The 21,305-nt window shown below is 41.2% G+C and overlaps 1 protein-coding gene across 3 annotated transcripts in view; it reads right to left on the bottom strand.

Moving 5' to 3' along the window:
- The window catches only part of AGBL4 (AGBL carboxypeptidase 4), a 3,151,866-nt gene that overhangs the window by 2,773,224 nt on the left and 357,337 nt on the right, over positions 1–21,305 (bottom strand). For 2 of the 3 annotated variants that reach the window (XM_073593575.1, XM_073593576.1), the window contains one exon: positions 21,035–21,088. The exons of the other annotated variant lie outside the window; for it this stretch is intronic. In XM_073593575.1, the coding sequence (XP_073449676.1) occupies positions 21,035–21,088 (54 nt within the window). The remainder of the gene's footprint in view (positions 1–21,034; positions 21,089–21,305) is intronic. 3 annotated transcript variants of the gene reach the window in all.

Below are 21,305 nucleotides of genomic sequence, written 5' to 3'. Positions count from 1 at the left end.
TTCAGGGAAACGCCAATGAGAGATAAGAAACAAGGAGCTTTGAACCTCCCTGATAGTATGGCATGATGGGCAAGTATCTGCCTGAAGTGGGAAACAAGGCCAAGCGACTCAACTATGCAGAAAAACATAGGATAAATCATTCTCAAAGATCACAACAAAGAATCTAAAGTCAATGCCAATTGGTTTCCAGCAGCTTAGAAAACCCTGCTATTTGTTTCGAGGGCTAGCAGGCTGCCAAGACCCTGCTGCAATAGGAACTATCAGGAAAAAAACGTAGATTTCAATGCCTTTGTTCTGTAGACTAATTTTTCCACAATACCAGTAGCTATAGAGGTGAATGAGAGCTTGTGTGTCAGGAATGAAAACTGCATAACTGTGCCTGAATATCTGCATGTATATTACAGTTCATAGCTCATTGCACAGGATCACAGCTGTGCGCATATCTGCATGTGTTGGTGCACATGCTAAGTTGCATGGTAATGCGCACGCTCATTAACGTGACTAAGCATTTATAAGCACCTATCTATAGCACAGTGCAACTAAGGAGAGTTGCTGAGTGGTCTTCGGATCCTTTGACCCATGACCTGACCTGCGTTTGAGCTGACTTGCCTCCTGACTGGATCCTTTGCTCCTGCTTCTGAATTGGTACCTCTACTACCTAGTTGTTAGTGTAGTGACCCTGCCAGTCCTTACTAAAGCTTTTGAACCTGCCCCAGCAAGTTCTTGTGCCCGACCTACACAGACCTGGTCTGAGTGTCTCCAGCAGCACAGCAGGTCCCAGGCTGTCCTCTAATCTGCTAATTTTTGACCCACTGCAGTCACCCACACCACTCCTCGCCCTGCTACACCCTGTCTCCAACTCTAGGGCATACGGGGCAGGAGGTGTAAGGGAAGCCCTCTTGTCATTTGGGACTTGTACAGAATATGAAAATACTTTAACGTGCACAGTCTGAAGACAGTTTTACTTTACACTTGTTGAAAATGTAAAAGGAATTGTACCAGTTTGATATTATTCAAACTACACAATACTGACCGTTGCATCTTTTATGTAGCTATGTTGGCAAAAGTTCTTTATATATAGTATTTGCTTTCTTTTTCCCTTTAAATCTAATAAGATTTTTGTAGAAATAAACTAAGTCTGCTGGTTCTTGCTACGGCTCACAGTCAAAAAATGAATCTACAGTACATGTGTACCTGGAATTAATCCACTTGGGATTTGCACAGTCAAAGGAGTTCTCCTTTAAAAAACCACAAACTAAAATGAAAGCTTCTACCATTAGGCGTGGAGAGCCAGAGGAATATGACAGCCTCCTTTGCATTCCTGAGAATAAATGGTTATGTCTGATAAACTGGCTTATTTCAGACCAATATTCTTGACTTTCATTTTCAGCAAATAGCTTCTATAAAATATAATTATCACTTGGTCATCCTCATTAAACGTGTGATTGAAGTTAATGCTTTGGCTATGTGCATTTCATTGAATAAAGGCACATTCTGTATCGTTGATTTGCAAAAGGATCCTGGCGAGAAATAAAGTAAATTTATTGTGATTTTCCAGCACAATTTTATAGTCAGGAAAGTTACAGCAGAACTAAACATTAAAAAAAATTAAAGTAAATGAAGTAATTGAGAAAAAGTACGCAGCTCTTTCATTTATAAGTAAACTTACATAAGTTTAGTTGGTATTTTTATGCTGTTAATTAAATACTTAAAAAGGATTTTGCTGGTTTTTACATTTTAGTTGTTTGTTTGTTAATCACTATATAACCAAATGTTTGCGGACTTCTGACCATCGTACCAATATGAGCTTGTTAGACATGACATTTCAAAATCACATATTTTAATAAAGATTTTCTCTCCACTTTTGCAGCTCTAACAGCCTCCATTTTTCTGGAAAAGCTTTCCACAACATTTCACAGTATGTCAGTGGGAGTTTGTGATCGTTCAGCCAAAACAGCATTTGTGAGGTCAGGTACTGATGTTGGGTGACAGAAAGAGAAAAGAAGAGCACCTCTAAGTGCAGACTGCTAGGTGAATTTATTAAAAAGCCAAAGCCTGATGAAAGAGTATACATGCCCCTTGCAGGCACAACGCATGCTCAGAAATGCGTTGCTTGCTTCCTGGTATCCCGGTGACACCATCCCACACACTTAGCAGCCCATGCCGCACTCCAACCCCATCTTGGAGAGACACAGATAGCTTCCTGGTGCCTGCTTTCTTGTGGCACCGGACATTGGTGGCCCCTTAGCCTGTATCAGTGGCATGTCCTGAACATTGATACCTGCTGATGTTTCCAGATGAGCCTGTCTTTTAATTACCAAATGGGAGTGGCCATTTGTTTGGCCTTTTTTTATTTTTCATATTTTATTTGAATGTTTTATTTTCATATTTTATTTGAATGTTATTTATTACCATGGATTTTTTTATGTACTTTATTCATTATTATATAGCACATACTAGGTTTACTACATGGTGTGGGGTCCCCACCTGGTGCACCTACACCCCCTCTCTTTATCACTGATGTTGGATGAGAAGACCTGTCTTACAGTTGGCATTACAATTCATGCCAAAGGTGATCAGTAAGGTTGAGGTCAGGGCTCTGTGCCAGACACTCAAGTTCCTCCACACCAAACTTATCAAACCATGTCTTTATGCAGCTACCTTTTTCAACAGGGGTACAGTCATGCTGGAACAGAACAAGACCTTTTCGCAAACACAAGGCTGGAAGCGTACAATTGTCTAAAATGTCTTTGTATGCTGTAGGAATTAACAGTTCCCTTCAATGAAAACATGTGAACCCAATAATTTGTAAGGTTGACCACATATTTTCAATCACATAGTGCTTGTTAAAGGTACTATTTTATATACAGATTTGAAGCTAGAGTGTGCATATCTCTACCTCCTAAAATCTCTGCAAGATTCAAGCTGAACTGTTAATACGAAAAAACTATGTAATCTTGAGAGTATATCAGTGGAGAACATTGAGCTTATTCAACAACCCAATACAAAGGGCACTAAGGATATGCAAAGTACAATAAATCACAGCAACTAGGTCATCTCTTTAAAAAATATGGCTACAGTAAATTGAAGCTGATCTCCTTATTATTGTGGTTCAAAATGTATATACTGTTTATAATAATGTTGTAAAATATATTCCCACCCTGCTCCCCTCCACCTTCAGTGCAAGTGCCAATACGAGTAATTCTCAACCTTCCCAACCTCAGTCAAGGCACCCTTTAAAATTGTGCACAATCTTTAGGCACCCCTTTCTAAATGTAAACTAGTAGCTTCACATTATGTAGCGGCATCCATGATCGTAGTACACCAAACATTAAAGGTGATTTATTCTTACAAAGCAATATACCTATGTACTAGTATTCCAGCATATCTCTTCTCCCTCAGTGTCTCTCCCTCATTCAGCTAATATAACCCCAATGTTGATGGGGAGGGGCAGGGAAGGCACAAACAAGGCACCCAAAGCCCTCCTTATCAACCTATAATGTAATTGGTTGCTGGGATGCCAGCAGCTGACCAGCATGGTGTACAAGGTTGTAATGCTGCAAAACTAAAACCCGTGGCTTGGTGTAACAAAAAAAGATCCACCTGCCAGCTTGTTGTCAATTTTTGGGAAATCTGGGGCAATTTTAAGGCATTTTGCGAAGGCACCCCTAAAGTGCCACAGCACCTTGGTTGAAAAAAGCTGGCCTATACTATAACTTTGTAACAAGGCAGCTTGGCAGGACGAAAAAAAGATTTCCCAGCACACTTAGCAGCTATCCTGCAAAAAAAAAAAACTCACCCTATCTAATAATTTAAGTTAAAAACAGACATTTTTGTTGCATGAATTTACAAATAAATGTGGAAGCAACACTGTCTCACCAAGGTTCCTCTGAAAAGTGTGGTTCTAACTCTTAATTTTGAGAGTCTCTATGTTGGAGCATATATAGCAATGAATAAATTAAGAACAGGTATACATGGAAGGAGCCCATTCCTCCTTAAAGGTGCAGGGACACACTAGAGGCCCAGCAAAAGCAGAATGGCAGCTGAAGGCCTCCAATGTGTCTGCATGCCAAAGCAAGGAAAAATGACAAGAATCCCAATTTATAACTAGCTTTTGAAGCAAGGTGCACATGGAAGGGCATTGCACAGCACACACAAACAAAAGATTTCACAGCACACTTACCAGCTAACCTGCAAAAAAACTCAAAATGGCACTGTCTAACAATTTACATTAAAAACAGAGGGCTTCATTTTAATGTAAAATGTTAAATAAGGCAATTTTGTTTTGTTTTTTTGTAGACTAGCTGGTAAATCTTGTATTTGTTTGTGCTGTGCAATGCCCTTCCATGTGCACCTTACTTCAAAAGCTAGTTATAACTTGGGGTGGGTGGTTGCAATTCTTGTATAGCCAGCTTGGCAGGAGCCAATTCATCAACAGAAATGGAGTCAGTAAATAATTATCATGGGGTGGCATTTTTAGGAAAAAATAAAATACTCTAGCTCCATTACACAACATTTTCTAGATGATTTTGCTGTTTTGCTTGGGCTTTTGAGGTTGGCCTTTAAAACATGATTAAGATTGGTTGCATTTTGTCACTGAATTCTGTATATTTTCATAATTTACACTATAAAAAAAAACCCAGATCATTTCATCTAGCTAGAATTTCCACATTTCCACACAATTCTCTGTTTTTAGTATCAGTCACAACACAATTAGTGTCAGGCTATATAGCTTGAAACTACAAGGCAAGTCTCTGATGTAATTATAAATTGTTTGCAAGTTGCAGATTTCATTTTAAGACATCATCATCTGCAACAACTCAGTCACAGCGCAAACCTGAGGACACTACGGGCCATATTGTAAATCTGGTCACCTTCAAGCAGCAACCTCTTTTTCCAGATTAAAAGCTAGGAGAATCATATTCTCTTTAGGACTTTTAATGGTGATCACCAAAGCCTGTATATAATGGGCATTTTAGTGCTTGTCATGGGTTATCACAATTATCTCCATTGAAATCTGCAGTAGCAATTATGTAGCCTTGGTGGCTTCAGCACTGCAGCCATCAGTAACACTTTTAAGCCCTAGTCAATGTACATAGGGGAAATGTTTCTCATAAATTATGAATGGATTTAGTGTGCAAGAGCTAAACCGTAATACCAGTTTAATACTTGTGCTACTGAGTTATTTAACATCTTGTTCATTGATTTCAATTTGTCAAAAGCTGAAGTTGTATGTTACAGTACATTTGTTTACAGTAATCATACTGACAAGAGGTAAACGAGGAGAGATAACCTTATAATCATTCTGCTTCGTCTTCAATGACCAATCAACAATCTAAAGCCTAGTACACACCAGTACCTGCTGGGCTAATGAAAAAAAAAAAATACAACTCAGGTCGAAGCTTCTGTACCAACAATTCGATGTTAAAATAGCGATCTACCTGGCTGTGCTATTGTGCGCCGCAAGAACACTCCGGTCAGTGCTCTCAGCCATTGGGAGACAGTCGGCAGACCATTTTCGGTCATGAGCATTTGACAGAAGCCGGACGGAATGGTCAGCTTCTGTTGGACCGGCTGCCATACACACAGGCCAAATGTCGGCCGGATTCTATTAAACCAGTCGGTGCCGGCTGACATTCGGCCCATGTGTACTAGGCTTGAGGGTGTGTTTTGACCTGTTTTCTTGACCAAACTACGGTGCAACCGGAAAGTATTCACAGCGCTCCACTTTTTTTCCACATTTTATTAGCTTAGAGGCTTATTCCAAAATGGATTAAATTAATTATTTTCATCAAAATTCTACAAACAATACCCCATAATGACAATGTGAAGGAAGTTTGTTTGAAATCTTTGTAAATTTATTTTAAAAAAAAACTAAAAAAACCACATGTACATAAGTATTGACAGCCTTTGCCCAATACTTTTTTGAAGCACCTTTGGCACCAATTACAACCTCTAGTCTTTTTGAGTATGATGCTACAAGCTTGGCACACCTATTTTTGGGCAATTTCTCCCATCCTTTTTTGCAGACCTCTCAAGCTCCATCAGGCTAGTTGTCCTGTAGCCACTCCTTTGTTATTTTGGCTGTGTGCTTATGGTCGTTGTCCTGTTGGAAGATGAACCTTCACCTCAGTCTGAAGTCCAGAGCAGGTTTTCATCAAGGATGTCTCTATCTCACAGTTCCTCCCACTGAAAAACATCCCCACAGTATGATGCTGCCACCACCATGTTTCACTGTAGGGATGGTATTGGCCAGGTTGGTATTGGCCAGGAGCAGTGCCTGGTTTCCTTCAGACATGACGCTTGCCATTCAGGCTAAAGAGTTCAATCTTTGCTTCATCGGACCAGAGAATTTTGTTTCTCATTGTCTGGGAGTCCTTCAGGTGCCATTTGGCAAATTCCAGGCCGGTTGTCATGTGCCTTTTACTGAGGAGTGGCTTCCGTCTCGCAACTCTACCTTACAGGCCTGATTGGTGGAGTGCTGCAGATGGTTGTTCTTCTGGAAGGTTCTCCTCTCTCCACAGAGAAATGCTGGAGTTCTGTCAGAGTGATCATCGGGTTCTTGGTCACCTCCCTGACTAAGGCCCTTCTCCCGCGATTGCTCAGTTTGGCCATGTGGCCCACACTAGGAAGAGTTCTGGTGGTCCCAAACTTCTTCCATTTACGGATCATGGAGGCCACTGGGCTCATTGGGAACTTCAATGCTGCAGAAATGTTTCTGTACCCTTCCTCAGATCTGTGCCTCAATACAATCCTGTCTTGGAGGTCTACAGACAATTCTTTGGACTTCATGGCTTGGTTTGTGCTCTAACTGTGGGACCTTATATAGACAGGTGTGTGCCTTTCCAAATCAAGTCCAATCAACTGAATTTACTACAGGTGGACTCAATCAAGGCCGTAACATAACAAAATGTGGAAAAAGTGAAGCAATGTAAATACTTTCCGGATGGTCTGTATACTGCAACTGCAGTACAAATCAAGGACCTAGCTATGCTGTCTGGGAATTGTACCTGAACTACGGCTGCACAGCATTAACATCCTTGGCGGTATTCCCGAGTGTGGCTCGGGGTGAGATTTCAGTACCATTAGCGGTAACCCCGAGCCAAACTTTGCTGGATCCTGGAAGAGGTGACTTACCTTGTCCCCGGGATCCCGCGATGTACTCCCGCTGTGTACGGCGGCCGGATCCTTCGCTCGATCCTCTGTGTGTTCCAGCTTTCCTTCCCTGTGAGCGTCGAGATGCAGAGGGGTGGAACCGGCGGCAGATTCAAAAAGTATAAACCACAACACACACCATACATTGTAATCTTATTGGATTACATTACTGTATCTAATAAATTGACCTCAGTTTGCCCCCCAGTGCTTTATCCAGTGCCCTTGCCTGCAGTTTTACTGTACTTTCTGCCTGGAAACTGCAGAACGACCATGGCAAAAAAGCATGCCTCTACCTCAAAAACTGTTTATGATGTGCTGGAAAATAGCAATAGCGATACAGAATCACTTGCAGAATTGAGTAATAGTGATTTGTGGGGAAGTTCATCATCAGATACAGAAAGTGATTTCTGCGACGATCCTGCGACTGACATCAGTGATGTGCGGACTTGGTGCTCTATCGACTGTGGTACGGATCACGTAGCGCCCCCAAGATTCCCATTTACTGGGGCACTTGGTATCAAAGTGAATGTTGAAGATGACAACCCCTTGGCACACCTCCAACTGTTTTCGACCAAATGAGGTTATTGAAAAAATACGGAGACAAATCGGTACCAAGAGCAACAAGATGCTACACCTGGAGGTTTTCAAGGAGCAGAAAGTGGGAACCAGTGACCAAAGAGGACATCTGGAAATTTCTGGGCCTAATAATTCTTCAGGGAGTGGTGGGGAAACCCCTGCAGAAGTGATATTGGACAACCAATAAATAACTAGCCACTCTATTCTTTGGCACGGTCATGTCAGAGTACAAATTTTCCCTGATAATGAAATATTTGCACTTTGAAAATAAAGAAGCATTTGACGAAACTACTCATCCAAACCCCCAAATGCAAGAAGATTTGGGAGGTATATCAGATGATTATGAAAAATTTCCAACAGAGCTATGTGCCAGATAGAGACATCAGCATAGACGAAAGTCTAATGGCCTACAAGGGAAGGCTTAGCTGGATACAATATATAGCGTCAAAGAGGGCGCGATTTGGCGTAAAATCTTTCATGTTATGTGAATTGAGCACTGGTTATATTTGGAATTCTGTCCTATATACCGGTAAGGAAACCAAATTCAACCAAAAATACAGTCATTATGGAATGGTAACCTCTTCAGTTCTTTCATTGATTGAGCCATTTCTGAATCAGGGCTATTGTGTAACCACAGACAATTTTTACACATCTCCTAAACTCTATGAGTTCCTACTCCAGAACAAAACGGATGCCTATGGAACCATTAGGGCTAACCGGCAAGACATGCTGCCAACCTTTGGCAAAAGGAAGCTCAAGACGGGATAAATGGTTACCTGGCAGAAAGGCAAAATGATGGCACTGCGATGGCGTGACAAAAAAGATGTGTGCCTAATGAGTACAATCCATAACACCTCCGCTGTCATGGTACACACAAAATGTGGGAAAGACATTGTGAAACCACAAGTGGTGATAGACTACAACAACACCATGGGAGGTGTTGACAGAGCCGACCAGGCAATGACATTTTATCCAGCCATGAGAAAACAACAAAAAAAATATTATAAGAAGATTTTCAGGCATCTTCTTGAACAATGCCTATGGAATGCCTTCATTCTACTAAAAAAAGAGTGACAAGCCTGTGGTTCATGCTGACTTTGTTTGGAAAGTTGCAGAATGTATCTTTCTGGACCACCAAACACCAATGGCTGCAAACAGAGCTGGACGTCGTGCTGCTGGTGTTGTCAACCAGGAAAGCCTGACTGGTCGTCACTTTATGGACCACATTCCACCAACTGAAAAAAAGGCAGCACCCACAAGGATGTGCATAGTTTGTTGCTCAAAGCGTGATGACACTGGAAGGAAAATCTGAAAAGAAACCACACGTATATATTATAACAAAAATAGGGACAAAACGGCGCTACCTGAAAACCTGTCAGCTAAGCATATACAGGAAACATTAGCATAACGTTTTTTATTTATCTCATACGTCAAGATTCTTAACCCCTCAGTAATATATGGGAGGGAGTACTAATACCATTGTAGATGGATAGAAAACGTATATATATATATATATATATATATATATATATATATATATATATATATATATATATGTCCTAACTTTAAATGCATATAGACTGTAAAGAGGATGATATGTGTGACATATAAGCGACAAACTTGTATGGATATACTATGAATTAATACCCGGTCTCTAAATTAATGGCCATATCCACCAATATCACAAATGAACTGAAAACATAATAATATATTGCAGGGAACAAGTACTTAGTGATGTTTGTTAATTCCAAGGGAGAGAAGCTACTTCCACCACATATATGCATGTATCAGTGTTTCCACAGTTCATATATTGCAGCGACTGAGGCACAATGCAGTATAATGGTCCATGCACTTTTCACGGCAACACTTTTCACGGCAACAAATCAGGATGTTCCCAACAGTGACTTTCGTGTGACCAAAGTTGATGGGTGACTTCTGTGCTCCCCCCTCCAATTGCCTACTCACCGGCTGTCGGAACCCCTGCAGGGGTATCAGGCCTGTAGTGCTTTCAGTGGGCTTCGCTGCACCCCGCTGCGTTTTCATAGGTGTCTCAGTTGTATTCAAGTGGGTCAGGATGTGGAATTACCCTCGTGCATCAAAATATAAAAAAAGCTTCCATGGTGTGATAAAATACCAATTTTATTAAAACCACTTATTAAAAGCAAAAAACAAAAATCAAAAAACGTCCAAGAGTAATGTGTCCACCCACCCAGTGGCCACTGGGGTAGGATGGCAATCACAAACAGACTTGGATACCAGCAAAGTCACTGTACCCAATGCATGTAGGACGTCAGGTGACGAAGTGCACACGACGGAACTACGCTCATTACGTCACTTCCCTGCAGACGAGTGGGTGGAACGTAGGAACACCGCTCTGATCGTCACTTCCCCCACTTCGGTACTAAGTAATTTTCTAGCAAAAAATACAGATTTTAACTTGTAAACACCAAATGTCAGAAATAGGCTTAGGCGTGAAAGGGTTAAAGCAATTACAGCACAGCTATGAAGTCAGAATGCCAAAAAGAACTCATCACTAAAGATTTGTATTTCTTTAGCAAGTCATATGAATCACCTGCAAAAAGCAACACAATTTCATACAATAAGTGACTAAAACTTGATAAATTATAATTAAATGAAGTGTTGGAAAGCCAAATATATTTCTGCCAAATGACATGAACCAAATCTGTTTCGTTCAGCAATGTCAAGTTAAATGCAAGCTATTAATTGCAGCAGTTTAGTAATATACAATAACAAACTCATAAGTACAGTATGTGACTGGCTTGGATCATGCCAAGAATGTAGTAACACAACTGAATATAACATTTGTATCAAGTTGCTATTTGAAGAATAGTTCCTCACGTGTAATTATTTTTTCCAGAAAAGTCTAACTATAAATTTATATGGCAAGAATCATGTGAAACAGATGATTTAACTCCTATTCTCACATATTCTCTTAAAGGCTACTCTATTTATCCCCCAGGAGTAAAAATTAAGCCCCATGTTAGCTACAAGTTGCCTGATTCTTAGTACACATAGGGCTATGGACTCCCATGTAATTAACACTGGTTGGTCCACCCACCAATGTCACATGCTCTCCTTACCCAGAAGTACTGGGTATTTCCTTTGGCTCCTAATGCTTATGGGAGCAGAAGGAAAAGGAAGTATAACATTTTGGAGATGAGAAGGGGTGTTTAATTGGAATTGAACTAAAAAATGTTAAAAACGCTGACAGGTAGGTTTTTATGAGTAAGGGAGACCCTGTTGGTCTATTCTGTCAAAAATGCTTCTCCCTGCCTTTCAGTGGTAATGCTGCATATGCATAACTAAGCTTATATTTACAGGACCTCTCTGTGCCACGATAATGTGACTCCCCTGTGCATGCGCGGGTGTGGCGCCATGGCAGCCCGGATATCCAAGCTGCCAAACGGAGTGAAACGTGAAGGAAGACTGGGTTCAATGGAAGCACCCGTGACCAGCAGGTGCACTTACAGTACATCACTGTAGCGTATCGTTTGACAGGTAAGTCTTCCATTATGTGCCAAGATGTGGTGCATACTGTCACATTATTTTATTTGTATTTATTTATTACAGGTACTTGTATAGCTTTCTTGTGCATCATCTTTAGAAGAGGCTTCCTTCTGGGATGACAGCCATGCAGACCGATTTTAAGCAGTGTGCGGCGTATGGTCTGAGCACTGACAGGCTGCCCCCCCCCCCTTTCAACCTCTGCAGCAATGCTGGCAGCACTCATATGTCTATTTCCCAAAGACAACCTCTGGATATGACGCTGAGCACATGCACTCAACCTCCTTGGTTGACCATGGTGAGGCCTGTTCTGAGTGGAATCTGTCCTGTTAAACCGCTGTAGGGTCTTGGCCACCGTGCTGCAGCTCAGTTTCAGGGTCTTGGCAATCTTCTTATAGCCTAGGTCATCTTTATGTAGAGCAACAATTCTTTTTTTTAGATCCTCAGAGACTTCTTTGCCATGAGTTACCATGTTGAACTTCCAGTGACCAGTGTGAGAGAGTGAGAGCGATAACACCATTTACACCTGAGACCTTGTAACACTAATGAACCACATGACACCATGGAGGGAAAATGGCTAATTGGGCCCAATGTGGACATTTACACTTAGGGGTGTACTCTCTTTTGTTGCCAGCGGTTTAGACATGAATGGCTGTGTGTTGAGTTATTTTGAGTGGACAGCAAATTTACACTGTTATACTCACTTTTGTGAGATATTGTACATATTGATGCCATGGTACTTTGGCATATCATGGGGTGAAGACAAGTCCTACACAACATTGGCCACTGGAAGGGCTGAATGGTATTTAAAAGTCTTGAGTGGAACAATGTAAAACATATAAAATCATCTGTGTGGACATCATGCATCTATGTAGGGCCGACGCATTTCATTGGGGTATACCAACTCTTCAGGGGTGAATACAATGGTGATCTATAAAGAGACATAACCAGATTTTATAGTATTGTAGCCACATAATAAGGGTAAGTAAAGGGTATATGGGACAGAATGGGCATCCCTATAAATACTCACATCAACTGCATAGATGTTAACAGAGGATCGGAGCTGCTCGCAATGTCTGGCATGGGAGCTGAGACAGAGACACGTGGACAGGCCGGGAGCACTGTGGATTCCCCAAAGACAATGTGCAAGTATAGGTGACAGTGAGCTAACACTTCTGTGGATTAAAATCAGTAGTATATATTAAATGTATAATATTATTGATGAGAAGTGTGAAAAACCCATAAACCAAGTCAGATGAAGGGAAAAACTAAGCATAAATGAAAGAGCAAATACTCAAAAAACAACCGAGTATGAGAAAGAAAGAAAGAAAGAAAAAGAAAGAAAGAAAGAAAGAAAGAAAGGAAAGAAACACAACCTAGATGATGCAGAAACCAAAAGGGAAAGAAAGACATACCGTGTTTCCCCGAAAATAAGCCTGGGTATTTTATTCATTTTGCCAACAAAAGACACAGTAGTGCTTGTTTTTGGGGTAGGTCTTACCATGTATCATGCTGTCTTCTCCCCCCCTCTCTCTCCCTGCCTGACAGGAATCTCCAGTGTGAACTGAGTTAAAATGCTTGTAAAAATGTGTGTGTTTCTTTAATATAATTGTGCCAAATACCTACGTTATAGTGCCGCTCTGCGCTTCTGTGACCCGCCGGAGCTCTCTTCCCCGCAATTATATTACAGAAACACACACATTGTACATTATATACTACTGTAATAGAGTGGATTATAGGATTTTTCAAGCATTTTAAACTAGGGCTCATTTTTGGGGTAGGGCTTATATTCCAGCCCTCCTGGAAAATAACGCTAGGTCTTATTTTTGGGGTAGGTCTTATTAACATGGTCGTGCTAAGAATATAGGTAGAACCTGTGGTGATTTACCTTGTTGGTGATGCCAGGAGGACATATATATAGGGATGGAGTCGCATGGGTGCATGCGTCTTATATAATGTCCCAAACTGTTTGTAGTATAGTCTGGTCAACCCATGAGGCCAATTGAGGCTGCATAAGATAAGCAAGTGCGTTGCAGTGGTCAAGTGAGAAATAGAGCTCTTCAAAGTTCACAGTACAGGCCATATGCAGTTATGGTGTGTTAGTGCAAACTGTCTCTTTTATCCTATCCACCCAGTCTCTAGGAGCCTTCTACAGATATGATGTCTAATCTTTTAACCACTTATAGTGCCACTCAAGATGTTCTGCTAGTAAGGATGCATGCTTTCTTATGCTTGATCCAGAATGAAGCATGAGGAGATAAGAAACACTGCACACCAGGAGGAATGTGAACGGCCTCAAGGCTGGGGCTGTTCACATTTTTCTCCACCTGTTGAGCTAGTGGTATGCGGTGTCTCTCATCCCCTTATGATGTCTGATCTTGTTACTGTGATACTAAAGCCCTGTACACATTACTAGTTTTTTTTTTTTCGTTCAAAACAAACTGACAGCTCAAGTCAGAGCCGCTGCACTAAAAATATGATGTTAGTACAGCCTGCTGAGCTATTGTGTTCTGCCAGAGGGGCGCTCTATTTGTGGGTAAAAAAGGACGTCAATTTTGTTTGGGTACAGCGTTGCACGACCACGCAATTGTCAGTTAAAACAACGCAGTGCCGTATTGCAAAAAATGGCCTGGTCATTAAGGGGGCAAATTCTTCCGGGGCTGAAGTGGTTAATTGCTGTTCTTTACACATAAGGAAAAAAAAAAATTATATATATATATATATATATATATATATATATATATATATATATCACCAAAGGAGGGAACTCCTCTGTTAGACAAGTGCCACCAAAATACTTGTCCATATTTGACGATTTCCCTTCTACTCCTGTTTTTGTGGCAACATAAAATGTTGAACTTTCCCTAAATTTCATTCCCAGTTAGGGATGAGCCTGATGTTCGAGTCGAACATAAGTTCGACTCAAATATTAGGTGCTCGCCTGTTGGCCGAACACCAAACATTAACATTAAAGTCTATGGGACACCAACATGAAAAACCAAAAGTGTTTATTTTAAAGGCTAATATGCAAGTTATTGCCATAAAAAGTGTATGGGGACCTGGGGACCTGCCCGAGGGGACATGTATCAATGCAAAAAAAAGTTTTTAAAATGGACGTTTTTTCAGGAGCAGTTATTTTAATAATGCTTAAAGTAAAAATGAAATATTCCTTTAAATATCGTGCTTGGGGGGTCTCCTTAGTATGCTTGTAAAGTAGCGCATTTTCCATGTTTAGAACAATACCACAGCAAAATGATATTTCTAAAGGAAAAAAATAATTTAAAACTGCTTGCGGTTGTAATGAATTGTCGCATCCTGGCAACAGATAAAAATCATTGTAAAAAACGGCATGGGTTCCCCCCCAGTCCATTAACAGGCCCTTTGGGTCTGGTATGAATGTTAAGGGGAACCCTGCATCAAAATTTTAAAAAAAAGGCATGGGGGTCCCCCCATAAACCATACTAGGCCCTTCAGGTCTGGTATGGATATTAAGGGGAACCCTGCACCAAAATAAAAAAAAATGGTGTAGGGGTCCCCCCAAAATCTATATTAGACCCTTATCCGAGCATGCAACCTGGCAGGCCTGGCATGTCCTCAACATGGGGAGGATGCTTTGGGGTCCCCCCTAAAGCACCTTGTCCCCATGTTGATGGGGACAAGGGCCTCATCCCCACAACCCTTGCCCTGTGGTTGTGGGGGTCTGGCAAAAGGCTTATTGGAATCTGGAAGTCCCCTTTAACAAGGGGACCCCCAGATCCTGCCCCCCCCATTATGTGAATAGGTATCGAGTACATTGTACCTCTACTCATTCACCAAAAAAAGTGTCAATGATTTTTATCTATATTGCCGGGATCCAACAATACATTACAGCCACAAGCAGTTTTAGATTAGATTTTTTCCTTTAGAAATGTAATTTTGCTGTGGTATTGTTCTAAACACAGGAAAGATGCGCTACTTTACAGGCATACTAAGGACACCCCCCAGGCATGGTATTTAAAGGAATATTTCATTTTTATTGTTTCACTTTAAGCATTATTAAAATCACTGTTCCTGAAAAAACTGCCATTTTTAAAACTGTTTTTGGCATTGATACATGGCCCCTGGAGAAGGACCCAGGTCCCAAAACACTTTATGCAAATAACTTGCATATAAGCCTTTAAAATTAGCACTTTTGATTTTTCATGTTCGTGTCCCATAGACTTTAACAGTTTTTACTTGTTCGTAAATTTTTTTGCCTGTTCGCATGTTCTGGTGCGAACCAAACTGGGGGGTGTTCGGCTCATCCCTAGTCCCAGTGAAAATAGTCAATAGAGAACAAATAGGGTGCATCTTTCCAGCAGGGTTACATACAGCAATAAAGATCGCCTACGCACAGAACTGATTTTAAAAACCTAAGAAAAACATGTGAAAAATTAAACAAACATAAAAGACATTACCATCTTCGAAGCATATACACCCATCAGCCACAACACCATGACCACACACCATAACCCATCGAGGCATGGATCCCACTAGACCTCAGAAGGTATACTGTGGTATCTGTCACCTCACCAAGCCATCAGTAGCAGATCACTTAAGTCCTCTAAGTTGTGAGGTGATGCCTCCATGGATTTGGACCTGTTACTCCAAAACATCCTACATATGCTTGATTGGATTGAGATCTTGAGAATTTAGAGGCCAGGTCAACACCTCAAACTCATCGTTGTGTTCCTCAAACTATTTTAATACATCAGATCAGGCCACCTTCTTCCATTGCTCCGTGGTCCAGTTCTGATGCTTATGTGCAAATTGTAGGAGCTTTTGGCTGTAGACATGGGTCAGCATGGGCACCCTGACCGGTCTGTGCCTACACAGACCCATACACAATAAACTGTGATGCACTGTGTGTTCTGACACCTTTCTATCCAAACCAGACATAACTTTTTCCAGGGCCCAGCCTTCACTACCCACGTGCACCAATGAGCCTTGACAGCTCATGACCCTATCACCAGTCGGTCAGTTTTCAATGAATGTCCTTCAATTAATCACTTTTGGTAGATCCTGACCACTGCAGACCAGGAACATCCCACAAGAGCTGCAATTTTGGAGTTGCTCTGACCCAGTCATCTAGCCATTACAAATCGCTCAAATCCCTAAGCTTGCCCTTTTTTTCTGCCTTCAACACATCAACTTCAGGGACAACATGTTCACATAACATGTTCATTTGCTGTTCAGATAGTGATGAAGAGGCAGGTACACCTGGAAATGCTTCATTGGCTGCGCATGCTCCTTGAGTGATATTGGCACCAGTACGATCCCTGCCATTGCAGCTGCTTTCTGATTAGACAGATGAGTCCAGGCTTCTATACAGCAACACCCAACAACCAACACCATCTCTTTGGCTGTCAACTGTTGGTTTCCCTCATGGTTGGACGCCGAGCCCCGGCCGGTGCTGTAAATCTTTTCACTTCCACCTGTCTCTTATGCCGCATATGCAAGAGCGGACTTTCCGACTGGACTGGTCCGACGGACCGAGTCCTTCACGTGATCGTGTGTAGGCATGTACATTTGTTCAAAAAGGTCCGTCGGAAGTCCCCGGATAGACCGTCAAACCAGTCCGGTCGAAAAGTCCGCTCGTGTGTACGCGGAATTACTTGCTCTTGTGAGTGCAACTTACTATGTTTTAGTAAAGTGTTTGTTTTTTTAATACTACACTATGGTGGCCCTTGCTCCTGTTGTTTCTCTTTCCCTTGTTTAATAAATCCCACCTACTTTCAGATGCCATTTCAACAAGATAATCTATGTTATTCACTTTACCTATCCGTGATCATAATGCTATGGCTGATTGGTGTATATTATTTTAATGCACCATAAGAGAATTAAGTGCCTGTCCTTCCTACCTTTAACAGTCTTACGTGTATTACTAAATGACAGGTTTTCTTAAACGCAAACGCCATTTGCATTCAGATGATGTAATAATGAGCGATAATGTCTGACTTTTCATCACAGTTACTTTGAAGCACATAAAGCAGCAGCACATTGAGCCTTTCACTGTACCGACTTTAATGGCAGAGTCCATAATCTATTAGATTAAAACCACTTTGGGATAAATAAAAATAAAAAAGTTTAAAGTTGCAATTTGCAAACAATATTATTGTTACGCTTTTATCGTAGGCCATAGAACGTACCGATTAAAGGAGGTTTGCATATTGATGGCTAGGCTCCTGTAATTGCTTTTTGCGGTTGTGCTGATGCTAGCTTCATTCCCCAATGAGTCCGATGAGATCACACACACAGCCTTAGTAAGCCATTAGAGCCCCCTTATCAACAGGCCACTATCCATTATCCTAAATGGAAAGTAGTATAGTTGAAAAAAAACAGGAAGCTTCAAAGTAATGGGGTTAAAATGGATCCTTAGGCTTGATAAATAATGTATGCTGTAAGAATTTGAAAGCCCATATGGTTCATTGTGAGATGCGAACTATATGCCACTAAATGCTCTGTAATGATACCTTACTATCTGCTGGCTTTCCTGCTAGATACCAGTAAGACAGTCTTTTTTCAAATACATACTTTCCATTTCTGTTATTTAAGCTCACAAACTGCTATTTTAAACTAAATGGTCTCATAAAACACCGTTATAATTTTAGAAATTTGTCAACCCTCTATTAAAAAATAAATGTACTCTCCTATAACATTTTCACACTTCACATGCCAGGACCAGGTGCCTCTCTGTAGTCTATCGACTTCAGGATGTGCTCTGAATCAGAAAAAAAACTCAGCTCCCACAAAGCAATGGCATTTACGGATGAGCAGAATTTTGAGTTCTCACATCCCCTAAGTTTCGTCAAAATTTGGGAGATTTCGGTGCAACTATTTGGTCCAAATACATTGGTGGAAGGGGAAATTAGAGTGATTTTCATTGCTGCAATGGCTTTATATGTTTCCTGAGAATCAAAGAAGGTCTTTTCAGCTATCATACACCTGTGCTTATTCCAAAAAGAGCCCCTTATTAAAATCATTATTTTATGTTTTTTTTTTTCCCAAAAACTAAAAATAGCAAAAAAAAATATATATATGCAAAATAAATGGGAAGCGACAATACAAAATTAAAATCAAATTCACATAAAAAGGAAATAAACATATATACACAAACACTCAAGAAAATAAACTAAACTAGCCTCAATATAACAGGGTACTGCAAAGTCCAGTGCCTTAACCCTGTTGTTGCCGGAGTCTTTTTTTTTTTTTACTTACATGTTAAATGTACTTTTTTAGTACTTAAAATTAATTAAATCTTTCAAAACATTGTCGTGGAAATTTACTAAAAGCAAACAGAATTTGGGGCAGCTCTGCATAGTAACCAATCAGTTTCTAGCCTCCGCTTGTTCATTTAAACATCTACAGTATGTTATGAAAACAAAGAAAATAGGAGATTATTTTTTTATTCGCCTGTCCTCTTAATCAAGATCTCCTGTTTTTTAAATTATTTTCTAGTTACATAGTTACATAGTTACATAGTAGGTGAGGTTGAAAAAAGACACAAGTCCATCAAGTCCAACCTATGTGTGTGATTATGTGTCAGTATTACATTACATATCCCTGTATATTGCGGTCATTCAGGTGATTATCTAATAGTTTCTTGAAGCTATCAATGCTCCCCGCTGAGACCACCGCCTGTGGAAGGGAATTCCACATCCTTGCCGCTCTTACAGTAAAGCAGTGTTTCTCAACTCCAGTCCTCAAGGCGCCCCAACAGGTCATGTTTTCAGGCTCTCCATTATTTTGCACAGGTGATTTGATCAGTTTCACTGCCTTAGTAATTACCACAGCTGTTTCATCTAAGGGAAATACTGAAAACATGACCTGTTGGGGCGCCTTGAGGACTGGAGTTGAGAAACACTGCAGTAAAGAACCCTCTACGTAGTTTAAGGTTAAACCTCTTTTCTTCTAATTGTAATGAGTGGCCACGAGTCTTATTAAACTCTCTTCTGCGAAAAAGTTTTATCCCTATTGTGGGGTCACCAGTACAGTATTTGTAAATTGAAATCATATCCCCTCTCAAGCGTCTCTTCTCCAGAGAGAATAAGTTCAGTGCTCGCAACCTTTCCTCATAACTAAGATCCTCCAGACCCTTTATTAGCTTTGTTGCCCTTCTTTGTACTCGCTCCATTTCCAGTACGTCCCTCCTGAGGACTGGTGCCCAGAACTGGACAGCATACTCCAGGTGCGGGCGGACCAGAGTCTTGTAGAGCGGGAGAATTATCGTTTTATCTCTGCAGTTGATCCCCCTTTTAATGCATGCCAATATTCTGTTTGCCTTATTAGCAGCAGCTTGGCATTGCATGCCATTGCTGAGCCTATCATCCACTAGGACCCCCAGGTCCTTTTCCATCCTAGATTCCCCCAGAGGTTCTCCCCCCAGTGTATAGATTGCATTCATATTTTTGCCACCCAAATGCATTATTTTACATTTTTCTACATTAAACCTCATTTGCCATGTAGTCGCCCACCCCATTAATTTGTTCAGGTCTTTTTGCAAGATTTCCACATCCTGCGGAGAAGTTATTGCCCTGCTTAGCTTAGTATCGTCTGCAAATACAGAAATTGAACTGTTTATCCCATCCTCCAGGTCGTTTATGAACAAATTAAATAGGATTGGTCCCAGCACAGAACCCTGGGGAACCCCACTACCCACCCCTGACCATTCTGAGTACTCCCCATTTATCACCACCCTCTGAACACGCCCTTGTAGCCAGTTTTCAATCCATGTACTCACCCTATGGTCCATGCCAACACACCTTATTTTGTACAGCAAACGTTTATGGGGAACTGTGTCAAATGCTTTTGCAAAATCCAGATACACCACGTCTACAGGCCTTCCTTTATCTAGATGGCAACTCACCTCCTCATAGAAGGTTAATAGATTGGTTATGATCTCCATATTTTTTTTTTTGTGTGTGTGTCAAGTTTCCACAACAACAATATTATCTTGTATTTTTAAAGCTCAAGGAGGTTGGTTGTTGTCCCTTGTTAATTTGACATGTACCTGCCTACTCACAAAGAAACTGTCCTTTTTGAAGAAAAACACATAGGCAAGTATTTTCATATAAAAAAATCTCCATTTATTCTGGCTCATAACAAAATAAAGAGGAAGGGAACGCATTTGCAAAGCCTTTGTACCACAGGGCACACATCAACTCTTTGTAACTAAAAATTGGTAGCCTGAGAAGTCCATATAATAGGGAGCACGGTCTGGCCCAGGACTCCCAGAGATCAGGAACAGCAGCAGATGACATATATGTCCCCAGGTTGTGGTACTACAAACAGCCTGCGTCTTCTGTCAGACCAGACTGAACCCAGGCCATCACTTTCATGTCTTCCTTGCAGCCTTCCCTCCACGCTTCCCTGCAGCCTTCCTTGGAGGCTGTGGCTCTGGAGGTGGACTTGTGGCAGGAAGAGGAGGAGGAGGATGGGCGATCGCACATAAGTGCATGTTTTCACTAATTTAGCCCCTCAACCCCTTCTGAAGGGCCTGAAAAATAATATTGTCAAACATGAGGTGTTGGCCCTCCTCCATTTGCTGCAATTTTGCAGCTGCATAGCATCCATAGGCCTCTTCAGTGTCGGGGGGTGTTTTCAGGGCCGCATTAGCATCCTTAATGAGGCCCAGTGCTGCCTCCTCCACGTTACTCCCCTACCTGGCCCTTTTTGTTGTAAGGCGGAATTGGGTGAGGTTACTGGGCCTGGCCACCTCCTGGCTGTCACTTACTCCCGCCTCCTCCTGGCTGACACTTACCCCTGCCTCCTCCTGTCTGCCACATTCCAGAGCCTTGTCCTGGCTGAGTTCTTCCTGTGTATGAAAAGGGGACATAGTTTTAGTTTTTGGTTTATCACACACAATTTTCAGCTCATGACTGTTGCAAATTGAATGTTAATAAATAGAAAAGACTATCATTCTGAGCCCAGCATTTTTCATTCTTGTCCCAATCATTTTTGGCCCCTACTGTCTACTGATATGTCAAACACTTTTTGCTTAATCAATAACATCTACAGTGGGGCAAAAAAGT

This window comes from Aquarana catesbeiana, linkage group LG07, assembly GCF_042186555.1.
Source record: "Aquarana catesbeiana isolate 2022-GZ linkage group LG07, ASM4218655v1, whole genome shotgun sequence".
Classification (NCBI taxonomy): Eukaryota; Metazoa; Chordata; class Amphibia; order Anura; family Ranidae; genus Aquarana; species Aquarana catesbeiana.
This window is presented reverse-complemented; position numbering and strand designations above follow the sequence as displayed.